General features: G+C 38.0%; 1 protein-coding gene across 2 annotated transcripts in view; it reads left to right on the forward strand.

The window, feature by feature from the left end:
- The window catches only part of LOC114049804 (alpha-actinin-2), a 95,192-nt gene that overhangs the window by 63,719 nt on the left and 10,978 nt on the right, over nt 1-20,495 (forward strand). The window contains exons 8-16 of one of the 2 annotated variants that reach the window (XM_027871213.1): nt 192-277; nt 3,294-3,386; nt 5,243-5,473; nt 5,976-6,123; nt 8,429-8,579; nt 11,141-11,249; nt 12,942-13,082; nt 16,289-16,471; nt 18,476-18,610. In XM_027871213.1, the coding sequence (XP_027727014.1) occupies nt 192-277; nt 3,294-3,386; nt 5,243-5,473; nt 5,976-6,123; nt 8,429-8,579; nt 11,141-11,249; nt 12,942-13,082; nt 16,289-16,471; nt 18,476-18,610 (1,277 nt within the window). Of the gene's footprint in view, nt 1-191; nt 278-1,826; nt 1,913-3,293; nt 3,387-5,242; nt 5,474-5,975; nt 6,124-8,428; nt 8,580-11,140; nt 11,250-12,941; nt 13,083-16,288; nt 16,472-18,475; nt 18,611-20,495 lie in introns of both variants that reach the window. The other variant, XM_027871212.1, reaches the window with a different exon arrangement.

Here is a 20,495-nt window from a genome sequence, read left to right on the forward strand (position 1 = left end):
CTTTGATGACTTTTGAATCTTTGTGGGAAGTGATGGATTTTTATAGGTGCAATTTCCTTGATCTGATCAGATCTGTAACACCGTCCCATATAGAAGAGTCCCTTGCTTCCCTTTCTCTCCCTGATGGTCAGTCAGCAGACGGCTATTGTCTTTAGAATGTCCAAGCAGTTAACCTTCTTTTTTCTACACAGATTTAGTATATACTGCCAGACCTGATGAAAGAGCCATAATGACTTATGTTTCCTGTTACTACCATGCATTTGCTGGTGCACAGAAGGTGAGAATGTAAATGATGAGCAGTCACCTCTCACCCTTCACCTTCTGTATCTTAAATTTTTTCCATTGTTTGTTTTTTCTTTTTCCTTTTATTTCCTTCCTTCCTAGTAAGAAAACCCTTCTGGTGCTTAATAGGCAGGTGTTTGTCTCTTAAAGGCTAGTTTTCTTTGAAATCTCTTTTTTTTTTTCATCTGTGTAGCCATCAGCAGTTTATGTTTTATTTTCCAAAAGATTTCCATGCTGTTTCACAATCCCACATTCTTTTTAACAATAGTGTTTTGAAAGCCAGTGGCCAGCTCTTGGCCTAGAGCATTACCACATGTCTATCACTGAATTCTGTCCTTTGCCTAAACCTAGTGCAGAAAGAATTAAGTTCTAAATTGGAAGGAAAAAATAGATAGCATGCCAATATGCTTTGTGCAGGAGAAGAAAAAATAAAGACAATCAACTGGGTCTGTTTTCTCTTTTCTTGTTGGGTATTAGAGGAGCCTTTATGAATGATTCACATTCAGAAATGTGACAGCAAATGATCTGTTTTCTCTCTCATCTTGTTGGATATTAGAGGGGACCTTTGTGAAATATAGCATTCACAAATGTGACAGTAAAAATCATAGCAAGTGTATGAGTTGTATACCTTTCTTGTTCGATTTGTATTACTATTGGCAATTTTTAAATGACCTGGTAAGTAAACACAGTTACTACTAGTGACTCTGAGCCCATGCACAGTCAAATTCAGATTTCAAGGCAGAAAACCAAATAGTGACAGGGGTGCAAAGATAAAACAGTAAATCTCATTACAAATATTGCCGGCATCCAGTTTGTTGATATGCTCCTCAGAGAAAACCAGAAGCCCTTGCATTTTCATCTGGCCTAACCAGTTTAAAAGGCAAATACATGTGGGCTTGACTGCTCATTGAAAATAATTATAATGTCTCATTGTTTAGTCATTTCAGTCATGTTCTATTCTTCTTCACTCCATTTTGGGGTTATCTTGGAGAAGATACTGGAATGGTTTGCCATTTCCTTCTCTAGCTCATTTGACAGATGAGGAAACTAAGGCAAACAGGGTTAAGTGACTTGGTGAAGGTCACACAGCTAGTAAGAATCTGAAGCCAGATTTGAACTCAGGATGATGTCTTCCTGACTCCAGGCCCAGTACTCTATTCACTGCGCCACCTAGAGCATGTCTAATGAACAATAAAGTGAGTTCTCACCTTACTTAACTGAATAATCAAACTTTTTTTTAAAACACAAGAAGACTGGGAAAGAGACAGACTCTTGGTTTGATTTGCTTTCAGAATTTTTGTCTATTTTTATTTTTAATGTTTGTTCCAATAAATCTAATATGGGATTTATTCCAGTTTTCTATATTCTCCATGAAGCTCAGGGTTGGGGGCAGATGCCCATGCAACACACAGAAAAGTCATCAGGTCAATGAATATCCCATTCTGTTCTTCCTTTTGTTTACTTTGGTTTTCACTCTTCATTTTGTGTTTGTGTGTGCTTGTGTTTTGTTTTGTTTTTTTTTCTTTTTCTTTCCTCGCCTTCAGACATTGTGAATACTCCCAAACCTGATGAAAGAGCTATCATGACTTATGTTTCCTGCTTCTACCATGCTTTTGCTGGAGCAGAGCAGGTATCAACACTTGACTCATCTGGGTTGCTATGCTGTTTTTTGGCTTGATTTTTTTTTGATTGTGTGTTCTGTAAGTGTATGTTTGTTGTGCTTCACATCTTACCTGAGTCAAACATTTTGGAAAAAAAAATCCAAAAAAAAAAAATCCACAACAACAACAACAAAATTTAACATTGGCAAGCATAATGATTGAATACTCTAATAGTTCCAAAATGTTTTTACATATCTCTTATTTTGAGATGTTTCTCTCATTTCTTACAAATTAAAAATATAGGTGGCATGACAATTCTGCCACATCCAGTTAGCAGTGAAGGGAATATTTGAAATGGAGAAATAAGTGCCCTTTTAAGGGCCCTTCATCCTTTCTGTCTACAAACCTGCCAATGTTGAATGATTTATTCTAACATCTTTAATATTTCTAATTTAAAGAGGACTTTTCTTTAAAAAGAATAACCCTTTCTTAGGTCATTTTGACTTCAGAAATATTTCTATTCCGCGTGATGTTCTGGTAGTGTCCCTTGGCTTTCTTCTTATTTACTCATCAGTACTTCTTGCTACTTATATGAATCTGCTCTTGGAGAATCCTGCCAGATGGACAGATTCGGGTAGATAAAGCATGTCTTGTTTCTTGCATCCAGGAACCTGCATGTTCCTTAGGGCCACTTCAAACTTGGAAACAAAAAAGTGGCACAGTTTAGGGATTATGTGGTGAGGCATTGATTGGAGTAGGATGTGGGCTTGGAAGCCTGAATATTTAAACATCTCCAGTTGACTCAATATATGATCATGGTAAAAGTTACTGTATATAGCACATCACCTCAGCTTCCTTTTCATAAAAGAAAAACTTCTACTTTGGGCAAACTCTTGTGAGAAAAAAAAAGCCCAACATTGGTAATACACTTTGAGCCCTATGAATAATAATTTCTCATAAATTCAAAGTATTCTTATCAGAGGAAGAACAGATGTGCTTTTTTGTTCAGTAGCCTTCTTACAATCTTAAAGTCAAGGCAGTTGGAAAATAGATATTAAAGAGCCTGAGATCATAGTGTCCTTGGATGGTTTCATGGGAGGACCCTCCTCTTCCTCTCCCTTGCCCCTAGGTACTAACTTGCCTGATGTTTTAAAAATATGTTGTTTTTACTCTAACCTACTTGGCTTGCCATTTAAGTCTATATAAAAACTGTAGTTTAGGTGTAAAGTTACCTACAGTATTCAGATCTTATTGTTTTCTATCTTATTGTTCCCTAAACTAACACACATGATCTGCTCCATTGGCAGCAACTTCATTTCCCCTCATTACCACCCATTCCCTACTACATTCAGTTTGTATCTGCACATCAGTATCAATAGAGCTGTCCTGTTTACTTATTGTGTTTTACAGGCCGAGACAGCAGCTAACAGGATATGTAAGGTTCTTGCTGTGAATCAAGAGAATGAGAAACTGATGGAAGAATATGAGAGGCTAGCAAGTGAGGTAAAGAAAGACTGGTGAACTACAATGCTGTCGACACTTAATAAAGATAATGAGGCCCAGATGGTGATAAATTGATTCCCAGTGTTTTATTTTTGTATTTTTGCATCGCAGGTGGAGTAAAATGTAGGAATAGACATGGATCTTGGAGGCTGCTAATTCTTATACAATTATTGGTAATATGTCATTGGAGAGAGATTTCAGACAATCCTAAGTTGTGCTCATTAGGGGTTATGAGAGTGGTATTTGATTATATTCTTAGCTGTGATGGGATTTACAACCTCTAGGGGTGGTAGAACACTAATGGTAGGGTAGCTTCTACTAGATGCCAAGGCACTCATGGGCTCCACCCCTACAATTTCATCTGTGCTGAGGAGCCATGCTGCTCCCCTGAAGCACTGTCCACTGCTTGACATCATGGAAATTTGTCTAGCCTACTGGGTGAAGGAAGTTCCATCCATTGTCCATATATAAAACTAGAGGTACGATAGCGTTCAAGAGTCTTTGCCAAATGTTTGAATAGGGCCTGGTCATTACTCTAGCTAGAATCCTGTTTAGAATAGAATATGTTAAATCTCCTTTCCTTAAAACTAGGGTTGTAAAAAAAAATAGCCCTTCTCTCACAGATTGAAGAGGCTTAACTTCCTTAAAGATACCATTTTTCTCTAAGTTGAGGTAGGAGAAAAGAGGTTTATATATCTAGATTACCTCCAAGGTAAACACTAGTGATATGCCATCAATTGAAGATGGAAAATAATTTTAGCATTGAATTACACACTCCAAGCCTAGTCAGTGCTAGAGGAAATTGCATGCATTCCATGACATAAGTTAACATCACCTCAGATAATCTACATCAGGTCAGTCTAATGTAATAGTGTTATGTGTGTGTGTTGACAACTGATTAGATGTCTAATCTAATGGTTCTGGCCCAACCTTAGGCTGGGCCTAAACCCTTTGGTCCTTTTCTCTCTCTACCATGTCTCTTCTTATTTTTTATTTCACTTCAACTGCATGAAATATATGTGCATCACTCTTAAGGAAATATCCTTTTAAATTTAATTTGTTGTCATCCTCTGAATAGGTAGGCATAAAGGTAATTTATGAGTGATGCTTTCTGCAATTCACTTCTAAAACCTCAATTTTAATTTGCAAGGTATAATGTGTACTTTATATTCAGAAATTCCCCATCATACTTAGACTCAGACCCTATAGATTTTTTTCCCAAGCTGAATAGATTGATGATATGTATTTCAGAGTAGAATTAGTCTCAGGGGTGTACTTCCACTTCTTTCTGGTAAATGACTTCATTATAAGTATGGGCCCATTTGAAGAGCAAATCCCAGATGATAATTTGAATTAAGCCTGACCTTTTGCCAATTTACATGGAATTGCACTCTTACCATGTGAGGATTTTTATTTGGAAACTCCATCCAGCATTTGTCTGCTATTGTCTGGTTCCTGAGTTTACTGTAAATGTCACATTTGTAACACGTGGCTTGCTTTGATACCTCAAATTCTCTATTGCCCAGGCAAAGGTGGTAGGTGATTACCAAGAGTTATGGGTGGATTTTGCTATAATAATATAGAGAGACTAGATAAGAAATTTAGAGAACTTCATTCATGCTATAGCCAATGGGTACTTCGTCCTCCACCTCTTTTTTTTTCTTTTAGTCAATAAGACTAAATATCTAGTATGTAGGTCTTTGCAAACCTTAAAGCACTATATAAATATTAGCTATTATTATTATTATGTTTATATATCAAATGATAAGATTCCATATTTTAGATTTGGAATTTAGTGTTTTTGGAGAAAGGATTTTCTTTTTCCTTCTGAAAATTATTTTTTACTTTGGGAACAGCTTTTGGAATGGATTCGTCGCACAATCCCCTGGCTAGAGAATCGGACCCCGGAGAAGACAATGCAAGCTATGCAGAAGAAGCTAGAGGACTTCCGAGATTATCGTCGGAAGCACAAACCCCCCAAAGTCCAAGAGAAGTGCCAGCTGGAGATTAACTTCAACACCTTGCAGACTAAGCTAAGGATCAGTAACAGACCGGCCTTCATGCCATCAGAAGGCAAAATGGTTTCAGTACGTAAATTACACCTCCGTTTTCTTCGAGGGACACTCACTTGCTTTAAAGATGCTTAACTTGGGACTCCCCTCTGATGGAGTACTCTGCTTGGCAACTTCCATTTCTTAACTATTAGCAGTTAGTTTTGAGTGATTGCTGATTGTCAGATGATTCTGGTGCTTTTAGCTCTTTCTCCTTATGAGGTGATACAAACTGCTTTCTTGGGTGTGATAGTTTGGAACTTTATCTTCTTCAAATTAAAAACTAAACTTCTGGGTTTTTTCTGCCTTGTTTCAGAAGGGTATTAGATATTTGTTAGTTGATGACTGCATTTTGGTTAAATAAAGCATTTTGTAAGTCACTGAAGATATTTGGTAATCGTACTTCAAAAAAAAATTCAGTAATCATTTGGGGAAAAAACAAGCCATCATCAAACATGCATTATAGGATTTTTTTGAAGGCTAAAATACAAAGATGAAAATGATCTGTAACTTTTCTTTATTCCCAAATTTCTTCTAGGATATTGCTGGTGCTTGGCAGAGGCTAGAACAGGCTGAGAAGGGTTATGAGGAATGGTTGTTAAATGAGATAAGGAGACTGGAACGTCTGGAACATCTGGCTGAGAAATTTAGGCAGAAAGCCTCAACTCATGAATCTTGGGCATATGGTAAGCAGCTCAAATTACGTGGGAGAGGTTACTTAGAACTGAGCTGTGATCCAAAGAGTTGGAAATGCCATTGACTTGTGTGACCTTGGGGAAAATACCTTCACCTCTTTGTTTTCATGCATCTGAATGGAATTACTTCAGAAGGTTTATGAGTAGATTCATTTTATGATTCAGCTAATAGCTATTGGTCCATTCAGTCAATCTTAGTTAGTTCTTTTCTACAGTTATTGGTGCCACTTTCGCTTGAGGTTCATAACCCATATCTCCTTTTATTGAGCTCTCTTGAATTTAAATGAGATGCTTATACTCTTCATTGCATTTTTTATTGCCCATGCTGTACCCAACACCGTTTTAGTTGTAATAGGTAATATCGTCTGGCTAAGTATCTGCCAGTAGAAAGTTTGTTGAATTCCATACGAAATACAATTTCCCATTTTAAAAAGTAGCCAACAAAGCAAGGACATGGCTAGACTCATTTCATTCTTCTAATTCTGCTACTTCATTTCAGATTCATTCTAATTTCCTTTAGACTTCAGGGTATATTTAGTCAAGTCAACAAGCATTTATTAAGAAGCCTTTACTGTGTGCCAGACATTGTGCTAATAGCTGGAAATACAAAAATAAATAGTCCTTGCCCTCAAGGGACTTACGTTCTAATTGGGAAGACAAGTCCTCAGAGGAAGCTGAAATGGAGGTTGGGTGTTGATGAAGCTGTTGATGCAGCAGGGGCATCATCCTTCTTAAAATGGGGGTTCTGGGAGGAACAAGTCAATCAGAGGGAGAGCTACAGGAGTGGAGGATACTTCCAATGTATGGAGTCCAGGGGTCGATTCCAGGGGTGGAGTGAGCTTACAGGGTAAAGAGGTTTCTGAGGCATTGTAGAGAAAGACTAGGAGAGTTAGGTGTGCATTCTGGAATTAAGGTGATCCTGAACATATTTCCATAGGGGTGGTAGTTAAGTGTTTGGCATTTTATAATCATCTAATGTGTGTGCTAAGTAGTGATAATAACTTGCATACACATAGTGTTTCATAGTCTGTAAAATCTTTTTATATACTTTTATCTCCTTTGATCCTCACGATAACCATTTGTGGTAGGGACTGTAGACATTATTATCCCCATTTTTTGGAGTGAAACTTGAGACTGAAAGGTAAAGTGATTTCCTCAAAGGCACACAGCTAACAACTAACTCCAGTTTAGGTCCTAAACTCCTAGTCCAGTGAACTTCGCCTGTCTACCATACTTCTTCTGTGTAATACTGAAGATGCAGCCTTTCCTTTTGAAATTGGAAAATAGGAAACTGTTGTTCAGTTGTGTCTGATTCTTTGCAAGGTCATTTAGGGTTTTCTTGGCAAAGACAGTGGAGTGATTTGCCATTTCCTTCTTCAGCTCATTTGACAGATGAGGAAACTGAGGCAAACAGAATTAAGTGACTTGCCCAGGATCAGTGTCTGAGACCAGATTTGAACTCAGGAAGAATTTCCCTGACTCCAGGCTGGCACTCTATCCACTGCGCCACCTAGCTGCCCTAGAGAGGACCTTACTCCTACTTTTCTCACAATTCTTTGTGTTCCTTTTCATTCACTAATAATCTCTTGTTATGAAAAATAGTTTTTTCCTAGCCTCCCCCTCTTCCTTCCTTGGCTTTTAAAAAATTCATTCAGTTTTAATTGCTCTCTAGAAAGAAGAATGGAATTTCCCTGGGGCAAGCTGACTGCAATTAAGTTTGGGTCAAGGAGATGATTATGCCAAATTCTCAAGATTTAGGAAGTATTCATAGGGAGAGAGATAGGTTCAGTTCTAGGAACAAAAATCTCTCTCTTCTCTGAACACATACATTCATGGGAATTATAGAAATAAATCAAGACGAGACTATGGAAAGGGTAGGACAAATGGATGAGGGACAAAATATCATGTCTACTTATCATGGGTAGAGTGACACTGAGCTAGATAGACATCACTAAGTTGCTAAGCACTGTCCTAGGAAGTTAGGTTACATCCTAAACGAATCGATGTATCAATGTATGCAAATTTATGCATGCCAAATTGTTCTTCCCTCCCACCGCCCTCCACCCCGTATATAGACATTAGTTATCAGAAAGTGAAAGCTCCTGGGAAAGCATTAATCTGAGTGATGTCCCAAGTTTCAATTGAAATAGGTACAGACCCCTCTGTATTATGGTCATCATTCTTCCTCCTTCTCTTGGTTCTTTGGAGGTATGGTGCTCACAGGGCCCTCTGCAGCTATGAACGGGCTGACACGTGAACTCCGAGTATTAATAATCCCTTACCACAACCTTTTCAGGCAAGGAACAGATCTTGCTACAGAAGGATTATGAGTCTGCTTCTCTGACTGAAGTCCGCGCTTTGTTGAAGAAACATGAGGCTTTTGAGAGTGACTTGGCAGCTCACCAGGACCGGGTGGAACAGATTGCTGCCATTGCCCAGGAGCTGAAGTATGTTCTATTTCAGGGCGTGCAGCTGCTGACATTTAGCTGATAAACTCTTTCCAGTGAATCCGATCATGTCGTAGGTACAATGTAAGAATTCCACAGATAGCTTCTCAAGTAGATTAGCCAGAGTCCAGCAGGGGAGACCTTCCCCTCTCTTCCTGGCCTAAATTTAGCAAGAGAGTCAAGCTGGGGAATTCTGCAGCAGGAGGTGATTGCACACACTTGTGTGTGTGTGTGTGTGTGTGTTTAAATGAACTGACTTTAACTAATATTCATCTTCACCTCTGGTAGTGTGCTCTCATGCATCACTATCTCACCAACCATGGCTCCTAGCACAGTTGACTTTATTGCCAGGAGGTGAATCTTGAGGAGTTGTGAATAGAACTCTTAGTCACAATTGAGACTGAGGAAGATTAAACATCGTATTGCTCCAAAAAGAAAGTTATCTGACTTATGATAGGGAAAAAACACCATGACTCTCAATCTCACGATATCATAAAATGAATTCTATCCCATTGTCATGTTTTTGTTATTCTGCTAGTGAACCCAGGGATGGTTTTAAAAGGAAGACTAATGCCACTATATCCCTACCCTTGAGATATCTGTAAGTCCTAGATGTAATCTCCTGATCAAAAAGGATATCTTAGTTCAGCTTCTTTGGAAGCTTCAGCCTAACTATTGTTGAACCAGTAGCATTTTTAAAACTGCAATTTTTGCACTCTCTAATAAAGTATACTGGTTAAAGTGTTATTCAGATTTTCCCTGACACAAGTTGTTTTTTTTTTCCTTCAATGTGTTTCCCTTACCTTCAGTAAACACTGAATAAAATACAGTTAATTCGTGATTCTTTATAGGCTTATTATTTAATCTGTCAACTTATCTAGGGCCTTTGTTTCTCCTTCTCCCTTGTCTTTTCATCTTTGGGTCATATTATTTCTTATTTAATCTACTTTAAAACAGGGGAAAGAAAAGAAGAAATTCAAGTCACCCCATTTTGCTGCTTTTTAAAAAGCTAATAAAAAGTTTTGATTAGGTTTCAACTTCGACTAAAGTTTTAAAGTAATTTGTATATTTCAGTCTTTGTGCGATCTCAATCCTCATTAGTATAGATAATCAAGAGATGTTTGTATGGCATTTAAATCTTATTTTTATTTCATTATTATAAATTCTACTTCTTTCCTTTTGACCAATAATGAGTTGATGGTCTTGAGCAATTCCTGATGCATACAAACTGGAAGAAAAAACAAACAACTTCCACATTCTTCCACCTAAGTTGAAATATAAATGCCAAGTACAAAATTGATATTATGTATTTATATATTCATCCCAGGTTTAATTTTTCATTGATTAGGTGGAAGTTGTAAGTTGAGTTAGTAAGAAAAAGGGTGGGGGGGGAGAGAGGAAAAGGGAGAGAGAGAGAAGAAAGAGAAATATTATTGTTTAAATAACAGAAACAAAATGCTATTTAATCAGGATGAGAGGATACAAACTTAAGCTAGACTGAAAGGAATTTAAGAGATAAGGAATTTCCTTATAGTTGTCCAGCACTGGAATAGGTTATTGATGGATTATGTAGTCTCTTAGGAATCATTCCAGAGATGAACGTATATCTAGTTTTTAATGGCATATTAAAGATAGAAGGATAGGCTAGTTGAACTTTCAGAGTCCATTCCAACTTGTCGATTCCATGAATGTGTCCATTTAACTGAAATGGAAATGGAGTATGCACGGGTATGGATTTTATGCAGCTAAACTAGCCTTTAACTTCTGGGAAATTCATGTTAAAAAATCTGTCAGCAGCACTTATATTTTTCAATGAACTTTAGCATTAAATCACTTAATTTTACGAAGAGCCCATGCAACCTGTACAACTATTTTCTGTGAAGTGGAAATAGATATTTCCTGGAAATTTTTGTGGTTGTTTTTCTCACTGGCGGCATCAAGTAAAGCTGCCCATGTCATTTGTCTCTAAGGGAAAAGAGTTTTGCTTTGTCCATATGGGGTAGGCCACTCGAATATTAGGGAGCCCCTCTTGTCCATGTGGTATTCCATTCCTAGTGGCTAAGTAGAGCATCTTTTGAGACAAGCCAAGGACACAGTGCAATGAAAGCTATTCCCACTCAGCTTCTTTTGATGTCAGCAGAATTCTAGGGACTGTCCTCCAGGTCAGAGAGTTGGATTTGTCACAGTTTCACTGCCAGATCTTCTTTAAAAATAATCATCTCCAGAGGCCTGACCTATAGAACTAAGAGAGTGGTAGACTTAAGCAAAAATACTAAGTACAGACCATATTTCTCACAAAACCACAAATACTATGTTTAGAATAGATACAGAGGTATTATAAAGCCATTAGTCAGAATTTTTTTTAGGTTCTTTTCTACATTTATCAAAGGGTAATGATGATATGATAGAGGTAGTGATAAAAAAATCTGAAATTGAATAGCAATTGTCTGTGTCAGGAACATCTTTGGTTTCTAATCTTTGTGTATTTGAGTTGTTGGCCTATGTACAATTTTAGCCCATTGTCATAAGAATGATAAACATTTATTTCTACTTTGTCTCAGTGAACTGGATTATCATGATGCTGCAAGTGTCAATGACCGATGCCAGAAGATCTGTGATCAATGGGACAGATTGGGAACACTTACTCAAAAAAGGAGAGAGGCCCTAGAGGTAAGGCTTTGGAAATTCTCTCAGCAGAGAATCTTTCCTTTCCTCCACTGTTTTTTGCAGCTTTATAGTATTCATAGTGCTAAACTGTAATTGTTGTAGGCCAGCATGGTGGGTGGAGCCACCAAAAAAGATTCCATATGAAAGAGGTGCAAAATTAGGAAAAACAAGGCTAGAATTGGGACAAATAAGTTGACATTTTGAACATTTAATGCATATCTTTATCAGTAGTACATAATTACAATAAAAATATCTCATATTCCCATGAATTATGATAGAATGTCATTGGATGCCAAGAAATTCCAAAACTTGATTTCCCAGAAAGAATGTTTAGTTGAGATTAAACTGTATGGAAACCCAACAAGAGGTGAAAAATAACAATGGAAAAAAATGCAACTTAAGTAAACTGTTATAAAGCAGAATTTGGGTGAATTTGGTCACCAATACGTGATACCCAATAGGATGTCAGTGTGTCATAATAAATATTTGGCAGAATTTTACAGATTTCCCTTTGTACATAAAAAAAGAAGTATTTCAATTTTCTAATCTTGACTCTTATGAAACTTAAAATGGTGACTTCAACTCTCCTAAAAGCAAAGGGACTATTTTGTTTCCTCTTTCAAGGTGTATTAAAGAACAGTGAGGCTTATGCACATAAAATTAATAGGTTAAAATGGTTCAGAATGGGAGAAATATTGAATCCAAATGTGGAGGGTTTATGTTACATTAGATCCTTCCAACTTTACTCTATCTCTTTCCCCACTTCATCCATTATGAGACACTTAAGAGAAATCTATAGTATTCATAGTAATGCTCTCTTTGCCAATCAAAACCCTGCAGAATCTTTAAAGTAATAAAGAAATAAATATGTATGGATTGGATGTACCTGAATAGTAGCTTCTTCCTATGACCTAAAAGGCAGAATAACCCCTCCAAACTGTACACTAGATGGGGGGGTTCAGAGCTGCAGTTTTCAGGGGTACCTAGGTGGTGCAGTGGATAGAGCTCTGGCCTTGGAGTCAAGGAGGACCTGAGTTCAAATCCAGTCTCAAACACTTGACACTTACTAGCTGTGTGACCCTGGGCAAGTCCACTTAACACCGATTGCCTCACCAAAAAAAGCAAAAAAAAAAAAAAAAAAAAAAAAGAGCTCCAGTTTTCATTCCTCCTCTTATTAGTTCCTCAACTGGGTGACCTCAGGTTAGTCACTTAATTTTGCACCTCTGCTTGCATTTATAAATTAGGGATGATGCAGCATGGTCTGCTAGCCAGCATGTTTGGGGAGAAGAATAGTCTCACTAAATCCTAGTTGAAAGTGAACTATTATGGATACCATAGATGATTGCCATTTGAAAAGAATTAACATAATAAAATGCACTTAACTATTATAGCACATATAAATATATGATAATACATTTAGCTAAAACACACTTAACACTGCAATTACAGTGAACATAATTTAATCTTTAACTTGGAAAGCACTTTAGCATCTTGCAACACCTCTGAGCATCAGTTAATGCACTCTGCATATTATTGGCTAACAGAGAGTTCCTGTTACCAGATAGCAATGAGTTTGCTATATTAAAGTGCTTCTCAGTTAAATCAAGAAATTTTTTATTTTATGAAGAGTTTTTGTATTTCCAAAGAATTTGCGATGATGTCACCAGTGTTAAATATCCTTTCTTATATGTACAGAGGACTGAGAAATTGCTGGAAACCATTGATCAGCTTCATCTGGAGTTTGCCAAGAGAGCTGCCCCCTTCAACAACTGGATGGAAGGTGCTATGGAAGATCTTCAGGACATGTTTATTGTCCACAGTATTGAGGAAATTCAGGTAACTGAGCTTCAGAAGACACTCCCGATCACACTGGGAAAAATATGACCTATTTAGGCTGATTCTACTGAAATGAGTGCCACTTACCTGGAAAGTCCAGACTATCTGTCTTCTTGGCACCTAGTGTGGTGTTTTGCATATAGTAGGCACTTAGTGACTATTACTATAATGTATTTATTTGAACCACAGATTACCTTATCTTATAAAATATTTGAATGTTATTTGCCTTGACCATGAGGACAATTAGAAAGTAGAAAATTCTAAGGAGGAATACATAGGAAGCTGTGCCCGTGAATACACAATTTTGCATTAGAAATCTTAGTGTGATAGACAAAAAGGCATGCGTTTTGTTGGCAGCTGAGACATCACTGTATATGGTGCACTTATTTCACTGGTAATGACTAAGATTTAAAGAAGTGGGCCATTTGTAAAATTTTGCTATTGCCTCAAAGAAAAGTACACAGTTAAAAAAAAAACGAAACAAGACAAATAGTTGATTGATTCCATAGACAAAGCATTGTAAAAATTACATTTCAAACATTTTAAAAGTAGCTCCCTCAAAATACTTTTTTTCTTTGAGAAGGAAAATCAGCTTAAAAATTCAATCTTCATGTTAATCTTGAGGATCAGATAGTTTTGTAGCTGGATATAACAGTAGTTGAGGAATTTCACAAGCTTGTGCTTCTCCTCATGCTCCATCTGCAATTTCCAGTGATTCTTGGGATTCAGAGTTAGAGAGTTCTTAAAGATAATCTAGTACAAACTCCTCATTTTAGAAATGAGGAAACTGAGGAACAGGAAGGTTAAAAGACTTGCCCAATGGTCAGTGACCAAATAATGCCAAGTAAACTGTAGAATTGAGCCTTAGGATTTGTCAGCAGGTGCTCTTAAAAGCCCTGACAGCATACATGAGGAGTTTGCTCTAAAACATCAAGGCCTAAACCATTTCGGGATGCTATCCATGTTTTACAAATACACCGTAATTTATAAATAGAATAAATAGAAAGGAAAATAACTTGTTTTACTCTCAGTGTCACTGAACATTTCATAAAGTATAAAAGAAATGCTAAATGTTTAGATTCTAGCTCAGGGCTTGAAAATTATAAATTGGACCTAGGAGGCAAGTAAATTGTGTTAGTTTTTACAGAAATAAAAATTGAAATGAGAGGAGAGGGGAGAATAGATTGAGGCAATCTTTTACCTTAGGACATTTTTTTCTTAATCTTAGCTCTTAATCCAAATTAAGCCTGAATGAAAAGTCTTGAATAATGCTCAGAAAAATCTTGAGGAGAGAACAAAACACTTCTGATAAGAGTACATCTTAGGTTATAGACAACAATTTAAAGCCCCGGTAGCCAACAGTCCCTTCCTTCCCCACTCCTACTCTGTCTTTTTCTACCTTTCCTTTTCAGTGAGCTCAGGTAGCACAACCCCAACCCGAACAGATGTGGTGGCCACTAAAAAGCCTAATCCCAGGTTTGTCTCCACTGCATCCACACCAAGTTGTGTTGTCTGATGCTGTGGACTTTCTTTCAGATTACCGGGATGATAAAGCTCACATACACTTAAGTGGAGAAAAACCTAGTGTACTTCTCTGCAGTGTGGGTAGAAAGGTGCCAAAATCCTAGGCTTCATGATTCAATTTTCAGGTGCCATGGAGACTAGGATTTGTCAGGCTGTGGTCTAATTTAAGCTCCCATGCAGAGAAATATCCAAGAAGGTTTAGACTTGGGTAAAAGTAGAAAGCTATTTAAATGCAAAGTACATTTTTTGTATGAAATGATTACTTTGAATAGTGATAGTTGCAAAATAGTTTTGGTGGTTTTTCTTATATATTATGTTTAAGTACAGGCTGACAATCTAAAATCTTCTAATTTTGGAATAGATGTTTTCTGTGCAAGTGATTAAGTGTATTTAAGAAGCCCAGTTTGAAGTTGAAGGTTGTTTCTTTATTCAAAAAAAGGTTAAGCACTAATAATTCTTTTGTTGTAGAATCCAGAGTTAGCATTAACCTCTCGCTGGTTTATCATCCACACGCCAGTAACACCTTTGTGCAGCTATACTTAAGGGTCTACTGCCAAGTACTTTGGGTCCAAAGTATAGGTTTGGCAAAGTGTAAAGAAGTAGCTTTGTGTCCTTTTCTTTTTCTGGGAGTTGGGACGAATTTCTCTTAAATTGTCACGTTTACAAATTCAGTGTAAGTGGAATGGAGAGATAAAACTCTTACAAAATACAGCTAAATTATACTCCAAAAGGGGCCACCTATCTATGCGGATGAACAAAGAAGGTTGTTGTTCAGTTGTTTCAGTCATGTCTGACTCTTCGTAACTTCCTTTGGGGATGTTGTTGTTTGTTGTTGTTGTTTTTGCAAGATACTGGGAATGGTTTGCCATGTCCTTCTCTAGCTCATTCTACAGATGAGGAAACTAAGGCAAATAGGGTTAAATGACTTGCCCAGGGTCACATAGCTAGTAAGTATCTGAGGTCAGATTTGAACTAAGGAATTCCTAACTCCAGGCCTAATACTCTATCCACTGGGCCACCTATACCAGTGATGAAAAGCAAAGTTGATAATTCATCTCTTTTTTGAAGATTCTGGGTGTGATTCAATATTTATTTATTAAGCATTCTATGTGTACAAGATAATACTGTGCTAGGTGCTAAGAATACAAAGTAAAAAGGAAACAGTTTGTGCCTCAAAGGAGTTTATACTCTTCTGGCTTCATCTAGGTGCATTCTAGATTATGGTCTTTGCTTTAGAATCCAAGTTATGTCCATGTTGAAAGAACTTGACTTGTATGTATATGATGATAGCTAACAATTATGTAGTGTTTACTATGCCTTGTGCTAAAGTAAGCACTTTACAATTATTATCTCGTTTGATTGTCACAGTATCCCTGGGAAGTAGGTGCTATTACTCCCATTTTATAGATGGGAAAGTGAAGCAGACAAAGGCTAAATGACTTGCCCAGGGTCAAACAGCTAGTAAGTGTCTGAGGCTGCATTTGGACTCAGGTATTCCTGACTCCAGGGCATTGTAGAAGTATTAAAAAAAAAAAGTCAAGCTCCCCCCCCCCATCCCAATCCTCCCCTGGCCCACATCCTCAAGGGTAAAGGTTAGTAGTACAGAATCAAATGTTGAAGGATGTGAAGGTCTCTTACTCTAAGTTAAATCAGGCTTTCTTCCCTTCTCTACTCCCCTGCAGAGTTTAATCACTGCCCATGAGCAATTCAAAGCAACACTGCCCGAAGCAGATGGTGAAAGACAGGCCATCATGTCCATTCAGAATGAGGTGGAGAAGGTTATTCAGAGCTACAACATCAGAATCAGCTCAAGTAACCCATATAGCACAGTCACCATGGATGAACTTCGTGCCAAATGGGATAAGGTGAGTGTCTGGGCAGGTGCTGGGGGCCGATGGAAGCAGCAAAAAAAGAATGGTGGCAAGGTTAATAGCTAATATACTTGAGGATTGCCTAGGAACCTCTGACTTCTCACTATGGTCAAAATCTAATGATCTAGCTGTCACAGATATCTCTCTCTTCTTCTTCTTCTTCTTCTTTTCTTCTCTGTCTCTTTCCCTCCCTCCCTTCCCCTCTCTTCCTCTCTCTCCATCTCTCCTTCCATCCATCTCTTCCTCCCTCTCCCTGCTCCTCTACCTCCTTCCCTGTCTCCCTCTGTCCCCCTCTCTCTCCCTCCCTATCTCCTTCCCTTTTCCCCGACCCCTCATGTACGTACACACACACACACACACACACACACACCCACTCCTTCCAAAGATAGAATGTATTCCAATACTATACCTTAGAAATTGTTATGAGAAATGTTTCTTGTTTGGGGGAAAAGAAGTAGAGACTATGTTTTCTTGTGCGTATTGTTAGGGAAATGTTTCAAATATTGAATTAATCGAGATAGTTAATGATGTACCATTGTAAAGGCAGAGAAATTTTAAAAATGGATAACGTTTATGGCATCAACGTCTAGAGTCCTTAATTGCAGTATATTTTAGGAAACAAATGTTGCATCCCAAATATGTGAATCTAAAATGCAGTAATAGAGAACGTATTTACACAGCACTTTCTGGTTTATGGAGTACTTTCCCCATAGCTGCACTGTGTGGCAAATAACACAAATACCTTTATACTTATTTTATTTCTTCATTGCCTATTCTAATTCCTTCGATTTCTTTTTCTTCTCTTCTTGCTAATGCTAACATTTCTAGTACAATATTGAATAATAGTGGTGATAATGGGCATCCTTGGTTCACCCCGATCTTATTGGGAATGCTTCTAGCTTATCCCCATTACATATAATGCTAGCTAATGGTTTTAGATAGATATCATTTTAAGGAAAACCCTATTTATTCCTGTGCTCTCTAGTGTTTTTAATAGGAATGGGTGCTGTGTTTTTGTCAAAAGCTTTTTCTGCATCTATTGAGATAATCATGTGATTTCTGTTAGTTTTGTTATTGATATAGTCAACTATGCTGTCAGTTTTTCTAACATGGAACCAGCCCTGTTTTTATACTTATTTTATGGGTGTAGGGATGGAGGCTCACAGAAATTAAGTAACTTGCAAGATCACACAAATCAGAACCAAGAAACAAATCCAGGTCTCTTGACTCCGGGTTCAGTGTTATTTCCATTTTATCATAATGCTTCTCTTAAGTGGAGGGAAATTCCTTAGAAAGATATACCTCATTTGAGGAAATAAAGAAATACTTAGTTTGCTAGGCATTAAGCTCTAGAGAGGAGCCCTGCTCAAATTTTATTGTAGTAATAAATGGTACAACTTGGGCCATCTGTGCCTCAGTCTTAGGTGAAATGCAGTTACCTAATTAAAAACATGACACAGTTAGTCATCTCCCTTTGCTGATGTCTCATCTCTAAGGAAAAAAAATCTACCCATGTAACTCCATAGATTTTGTAGGTCATGATTGTTGTATAAAGTAGTCTTAAGAGCGATGTGAGATGTTCTTGTGTGCTACCTCAGTAAACCTAGCTACTGTCCTTGTCCTTGGAGGTGTTTTTCAAAGCCACACTCTTTAAAAGATTTGCTTTCAAGTACACATATTTTTCTGAAGATAGAGATAATTTTTCCTTTAGGTTTGGTTTCTTTGACTTGTTAAAAGATGGTGGGTCCTATGTTTCTCTACCTTCTCTGACCCAGCCACACACTTATGCCACCTCGTTCCTTTCTTTCTTCCTTGCAGTGTCCTGCCAAGCCTTTACTCTTTCTTTCTATCGTTTTCCTTTCTCCTCCCATCCCTGGTCTTTTTTCTTCACCTTTCCTTCTCCTTCTCCCCCTTGGGATTGTCACCTGATCTATATGTTCATCGTTATTGGTATAAGAGATGCCTTTTAACACTTGCTGCTGTTGTGTCCTATGGCAGGTGAAACAGCTAGTGCCAGTACGGGATCAATCCCTGCAAGAGGAACTGGCCCGCCAGCATGCTAATGAGCGACTTCGGCGCCAGTTTGCTGCCCAAGCCAATGCTGTTGGACCATGGATCCAGAACAAGATGGAGGTAAATCATCCAGTGAGATGCTATTGTTCAGAGAACTTCAAAAAATCTATCAGACTAGTTTAAAAAACTTTTACCGACTTAGACAAAGGTTGTCATTCCTTCTCACATTTACCAGCATCAGAATAATAGGGGTAAGTTTTATTTTTCATTCTCATCATCATCATCAAGCATTTACTGTTTACCAGACACTGTGCTGAGCGCCAGAGATACAAAAGAGGACAAAAGCAAGGTCCTTGCCCTCTAGGAGTTTACGTTCTAATGGGGGAGATGGTCTGCAATTATGTACATTCAAAATACATGCCTACAGTATACATGACAGGTAATCTTGGGGAATTATGATTTATGCACCAACACACTTCCAAAAAAAGGATTTGAAGTGACAGTAATTACTACCAGAGGTGTTATAAGAAGCATATTGTCTACTGCTTTCTCTGTTTGCATTTTTAATTGCTTCAGACTGTTTTTCAGATCTGTGGGACTATAGTCATTTGTGTGGCTACTTTCCATAGGCAGGAGTCCTGACCAGAAAGTGTTACCTGGCATCCCACAAAAGAAAGAGCAAGGAAAGATTGTCATTTGGAGATCTGTTTACTTGGCAAGGTGTTGGAGAGGATCTTAACATTTTATCTAAACAGGGGCCTAGAATTTAAACTTAGTATCATGATTATGGAGGAACATATCATTCACCATGTGGATGGGCTGTGGTGTGGGCTATGTTGGTTGTCAGCAGGAATAACTCTAAATTTTTCAAAGCAGTAAATGCTCATTTTTTGAAAAATTGTAAATGCTGTTTGTAGCACTTAAGTCTCTGGGTTCATCTTGTTACAAGGAACAAACAAGGGGACTTTATCAGCATAATTGCCCCACTTCTTTCCCCTGCCTAGTCTTTTTAGTGGTAAAATAACTTTTTTTGAAGGTAGAAGTAATCTAATGAATATGGAAAATACATCTGTTACAGGAAGCTTGCAGTATTTCTAGATGTAATCTCATTGCTGCATCCATCTTATTCTTCAGGTCACGTTGTATGTACCTAGTTAGGGATATTTTAATTCCTAACATCAGTAAGAGTTAAATGCTTTAACTCTGGTCTTTCCTTCCTCTTCTCTCCACTGGATATTCCTGCATTCCTATTGTTTCTATTCTCTAATGTTTTTCTGCAACCCTTTTCACCCCCCATCAAATGGATATGAAAGTGGGCTTGGAGGCAGAAGTATCTTCTTTCAAATCTTGCCTCAGCTGTTTATTGGCTGTGTTACCATGGGCAGCTCACTCAACCTCTCTGGGTCTGCTTCTTCATTTGTAAAATGGACTTGCTGGCCTCTAAGCACCTTTCCATCTCTGACTCTTAATATACTTTGGCCCTGTAATCAGAGTCTGTCACAGACCTGCACAGCTTGGCAGTAGATAGGGGTCATAATTAAAATAGACTAAGCATCTTTGGGCCGCATGTAGGTTAGTGGAGAGACAGAGAGACGATGGTTAGTTGGCATCGGTCATGTGACAAACAGGAGGGGGCACGGTGGGTACCCTACATTTTTGGGGGGCCACCCGAAATCTTTTGCTGGGCTGTATCTTGTACAGGCCTGGTCTATCAAGTGCCTTGTCCCTGTTTGTAATTTAGGAGGCTACCTCATTCCACCTTCTTTTTGTTACTGAGTCAGGATGAAAACAAGAAACAAAACCAAAAACTTTTCTCCTTGCTTTTTTGCCTCCTCTAAGTCCAGAGAGGAATGAGCGGGATAGTGAAAGACCTTCAGATAATGTCCTGTGAAGATGAATTGGGGGAACTGGGAATTGCAGCTGGGGAATAGAGGACAGGATAGCCACCGCAGCAGCAAGCATTCACCAAATGGCTGCTGTGCTAGGCACTGTGCTGAGCTCAGGA

The sequence above is a fragment of the Vombatus ursinus genome, unplaced genomic scaffold (genome assembly GCF_900497805.2).
Source record: "Vombatus ursinus unplaced genomic scaffold, bare-nosed wombat genome assembly UNPS02014798.1, whole genome shotgun sequence".
In the NCBI taxonomy this organism is placed as follows: domain Eukaryota; kingdom Metazoa; phylum Chordata; class Mammalia; order Diprotodontia; family Vombatidae; genus Vombatus; species Vombatus ursinus.